This window comes from Alosa pseudoharengus, unplaced genomic scaffold (assembly GCF_046254945.1).
Source record: "Alosa pseudoharengus isolate Yale_2024_CS ecotype anadromous, Long Island Sound unplaced genomic scaffold, YU_APseudo_1.1 YU_APseudo_1.1_scf_22, whole genome shotgun sequence".
Taxonomy (NCBI): Eukaryota; Metazoa; Chordata; class Actinopteri; order Clupeiformes; family Clupeidae; genus Alosa; species Alosa pseudoharengus.
The window spans coordinates 311,702-316,701 of NW_027468680.1; the positions used below are offsets into that span (position 1 = coordinate 311,702).

General features: G+C 41.2%; 1 protein-coding gene across 1 annotated transcript in view; it reads right to left on the minus strand.

Moving 5' to 3' along the window:
• The window catches only part of adcy8 (adenylate cyclase 8 (brain)), an 83,838-nt gene that overhangs the window by 55,986 nt on the left and 22,852 nt on the right, over positions 1 to 5,000 (minus strand). Inside the window, exon 5 of the mRNA XM_076300065.1 lies at positions 4,844 to 4,955. Coding sequence (XP_076156180.1) covers positions 4,844 to 4,955 — 112 coding nt within the window. The remainder of the gene's footprint in view (positions 1 to 4,843; positions 4,956 to 5,000) is intronic.

Genomic DNA, 5,000 nt, shown 5'->3' on the forward strand with positions numbered 1-5,000 from the left:
TTTAAATCAATAAGAATGACATCTGTCATTATGACCGCCGCTAGCGAAGCGATCATATAGGGATTGTCAAAGTTTTTTTTTTTTTTTTTTTTTTCCCCCGTCATCTACTTCCTGAAATTTTGGTCAACGATACCCGGGGCACCGAAACACCGGGGCACATGAAATTTGGTGGGTATGTAGCCCCACTAGACTTTTACGGAAAAATTTCGTTTGGTCCCTGGGGGCCACTCCCCCTCCGCGCTGGGCCCCCCGAAACCCAAAAAATGTTGGTCTCAAGGGCCCACATCAACCTAGCCCATAATCACTCATTTGTGATTTGCACCCCCCTGGTAAAAAATGAAAATGCAATATCATTCTGCTTTAATCGCCCTTCTCTTCAGTTGAGACGTTCAGAACTGCACCAAATTTTATGTGTATGATTAACTTGACATTTTCTGGGGGTATGCCAAGTTTCGTAGAATTTCATCCATGGGGGGGTCTAAAAAATGAAGTTATGTGTACATTTAGTGACTGTACACTCATTGGCCTGTAGATGGTGGTGCACACATATACACACACACACAGGCACGTATACCATCAGTATCGGCAATTAGAACGGCCGATACATAATTACAAATTCTGTAGGATTAAAGGAAACCCAAATATTCATCATAATAATAATTTGGCTGCATTTCCAGTATTGGCGTCACGTAGTCGTTTGTCCACTAGATGGCGCATCGTTGCAGTGAGTAATTTTGTTGGAAGTTAATCTAAAGTGGGTTGGAAAGACACTACGCTTCCTACAAGGACAAGACAGTAGGCTACAGTAGTTTACCGCAGAGAACGTCTAAGGGTAGGATGATTTCTGCATGACATGTAATTCCCATTTCCTCTTGAAGCCGAAATAAATCTGAGAATGTTTATCGGACATGCTTGTTTTTTACTGCAGGTAGGCTACGTTAATCCTATCAATAGCAGAATGTAGGTAAAATAATGTTACCATTAGTCAAGTCAAGTCAAGTCAAGTGCTTTTATTTGTCACATACATTTTACATGTAGTGAAATGTAAAAGGGTCCTTTGCTCTGCATTTAAATAAAAGAACATAACGCAAAAATATACACAGTAAATAAAAGCAATATATAGATAAATAAATAAATGCAAGTTAAAAACATATCGTCTTTGGGATAACCATTAGCATGGTTGAGTGATGGATAAACCATAAATGCATTTATAGGCTACCAAGCAAATTGATAACAGCACTAATTGTATCTTTCGACTGTCATCTCATTTGCTTATGACCATAGCCTAGGCTACTAACAGGAGCTAAGTGAGTTAGCCACAATACGTTCGCTACGTGATGGTTTTTTTAATGGAAAATATATAGGCTACCTGAAAGATAACCTGTCTATGATTCATCCTAAACACCGGGCTGGGACATTTCTGACATTTTATTGGTCTCAAAAAGCATCTGAGTCAACGTTCATTCCCAAACGCCCCTATAGGCTACTTCAATCCTCTATTTTCAAAGGTGATTCAAGTAAGGAAGAGCATGGCTCAAAGTAAAGTAACTGAAACTACATAAATTCGTCAAAGTGAATAATTTGTGTCAACTCGCCGCAATGTAGATTTATTAACGCACCCGTGATGATCTACATCTCCATTTAAACCAGATGTTTTAGAGCGCACGTTGAGATGTATTCAGGGCAGGGCTGTACCTACACATAGTTGTTGCACGTGCTACAAAAATCATTCTTTGCGATGAATGATTTAGTACCAACGTTACACCGGTCAGATACAGTTTTGCTTATGGCTATACCGTGAGACTGAGGCGCTTTTTGTTTGTTCGAAGTGCGTGTTTAGGGTGTGAGAGGGGAGTCGATGTGCTTTGATTCCAGCTTGGTAGTTGTAGTCTATGCGATTAAAAAACACGTGTGTGTGAAGTATCCAAACAATGATAACGCTTTCATTATGGCTGCTTTAGCCACAGACCTTGAGCTACTGTACAGTGGGTTGGGTTCCATTTAGAAGTGTCCACTTCATTCGCCCTTTCGGTGATTCAGCTACTTGAAATGTATTACTACTGATATGCAAAACTATTAACTTTTCGCAAAGAGGTGGCAGCTTGATACTGTAAGGTGTAAGCCATTGGTTCCAAAGGAGATTTTATTTGGGTCGCCAGCATAGCCTAGTGACAATTTGTGTTGTGTAATAGGCCTAGCATAGGGCCTACCTTATATAGCTTATAGTTTGTTAACAGTCACGGTTTTGTCATAACTCCCTCTATGCATTTTTGCATTTACAATAGCTCTGAAACCGGGGGGCGAACACGTCGCAGGGGGGGGGGGGCCAGTGTGTGGATATCTCAATCGCAAAATTAAACAATATTTCTATCGGGCGCCTACCATGGACTAGGCTGGGTGAAAATCAAAAGATTGCGTCAAAAGATTGAGCTTGGTCTGGCGAAAGCCAGACTAACCATGGACCTCATAGTTGCAAAATGCAAGGGAACATGAATCAGCATATTATTTGCACAAACAATAACGGACAGTAGCTCTTCAACTTTGCCCGTTAAAATGTGTATGAACAGTCTCGCAACGCATTTCATGAAGGCCCTTTTGGACATGTCAGTTATTTGCACCACTGGGTAAAACGGCATTTTGTTTTAGACTACTGGTATTTAATTTGTGCATTGACAATAAAGCTGAATATCATATGAACTAGATGACTAAACTTATGCATATGTAGAAGAAGAAACATTCACAAAAATCCGTGACATGACCTCTCTTCTTGATAGCTGTTGAAAACTGCATGGAACTGACAGGGATTGTTTTGTTTAATAATATGTAGCCTACAGGTGTACCTTTCATCAGTCTAGTTGCAATGGATGGACTGTGATGAACTGCCCTACTTGTGATTGTTTAGAGATTTTAAAGGTTTTATAACAATGCTGCAATTTTTTTGGCCCAGAAACAAATCTATTCACCTTTGCAGCGCCAGTAGGCTACTTTGTGTGCGGAATGTGTGCACACACACATTCCAAACAAGTATACACAAAAGTTTCAAGAGTGGGGGACGGAGTAGAAGATGGAGACAAATTCATTAATATGATTTATTTTTGCGGAATGGATGTACAGGACTGAGCGGCGGTCATATTTTGTACCGCTATGCGGTACATCTAGTTCCCTTTAACGGTGCAAAGCGCGATATGTCAAATATAGCATCGGTATTTTGGCATTCAATGGCGCATTTGAAGGAGGCTGCTTGCGAGACCGTATGGAATAGTCATTCTTAAACCATGCTTTACTAAAACCTAGCATAGCCTTCACGCATTTCCACTCGTCTATTATTTGAACTCATTGGCAAAGTGAAACTAACTTCACCAAGGAGTCAGTCAACGACAAGACAGTTATATGCAGTTACTTTCACTATTGACTGACAATGGGTTACCATCGAAATTTATCCTGCTTATCCTTATCCTTTATTATTTATCCTGCAGAGGAGTTGCTTATATCTCGTGACAGTGCGTCTTCAGCTGTGCTCCATACGTGTCTCTCGCCTCTCCCCTAATCACTTTTAACCGTCATTACCAATTTGCAAATGATGGTGAATAACTACTCATCATGAGATGTACAGTATTTCGTAATATCTTTATTCTAATTATGTTTCCCATTGTATTTGTGCAATTTGTAATGCTTTGCATGGACGTGCGCTGGTGTGCGTTCATGAATGATAGAAGGATGGTGCGTGCACCTGCCAATATGACTGTTGACATGCGCTCTTAAAATAGCATATGAACAACTCGCCATTGACTTCTGACCAGGTTTAGGTGGTGTACGATAGCGATTTTTAGACAACGCGCCAGGCCCCTCCCTAGGTTGTTAATTGCCACACCACTGGGCGCAATGTTTAAAAAATAAACGTGCAAAATACCGAATTAAACTTTGTGCGGGTGGAAAGCGAACTTTACACCATGCGCTGGTGCCCAAAATACAGCCCTATGAGTGAAATGTCCTCTCCTCATCATAAAATACTATAAATTATCAACAAAATATATAGTTTATGTCCTCTCCTCATCATACAATACTATACATTATCAACAATATATATAAAGTTTATTTGTGAGTGAGATGTCCTCTCCTCATCATAAAATACTATAAATTATCAACAAAATATATAAGTTTATGAATTCCAAAATATGAAATAGAAACATATGACAAGCCATAATTTTCCGTGTGTGTGGAGGGTCAAGCAGAGACTAGGATCGCCACTGATGTGAATGATCACAGTATTCAATATTACTGATGGCATCAAGGTGTATAAGTATAGTATATATACTCTTTTGATCCCGTGAGGGAAATTTGGTCTCTGCATTTATCCCAATCCGTGAATTAGTGAAACACACTCAGCACACAGTGAACACACAGTGAGGTGAAGCACACACTAATCCCGGTGCAGTGAGCTGCCTGCTTCAACAGCGGCACTCGGGGAGCAGTGAGGGGTTAGGTGCCTTGCTCAAGGGCACTTCAGCCGTTCCTACTGGTCGGGGTTCAAACCGGCAACCCTCCGGTTACAAATCCGAAGCGCTCACCAGTAGGCCATGGCTGCCCAGGTGGTGGAGGCCCAAATCAAATCAATACTATAATTTCCGGTCCATGCCCTGACAACAGCTCAGACACGGAATGTATATGGAGAGAGATAAAAAGGTGACCTTGAAATTGTGGCGTTAATGGTGCCGCGATTAAATATTTGGGTGCACCTACATTTTGTGCTGGTGCACACTAAATAAAAAAGTTAGGCGCACCAGTGCAACCAATTCATCCAATGTGTGTGTGTGTGTGTGTGTGTGTGTGTGTGCATGCTTACATGAGCGAGTCGGTCGAAGCGAGCAAACAGCTCGTTGAGCATGCGCACAAGCTCTTGGGCAGAAAGCGTTGTGGACAGATTGGTGAAGCCCTTCACATCAGCAAACAAGATGCTGTAACACACAAACACACACACACACAAACACACAAACATGACC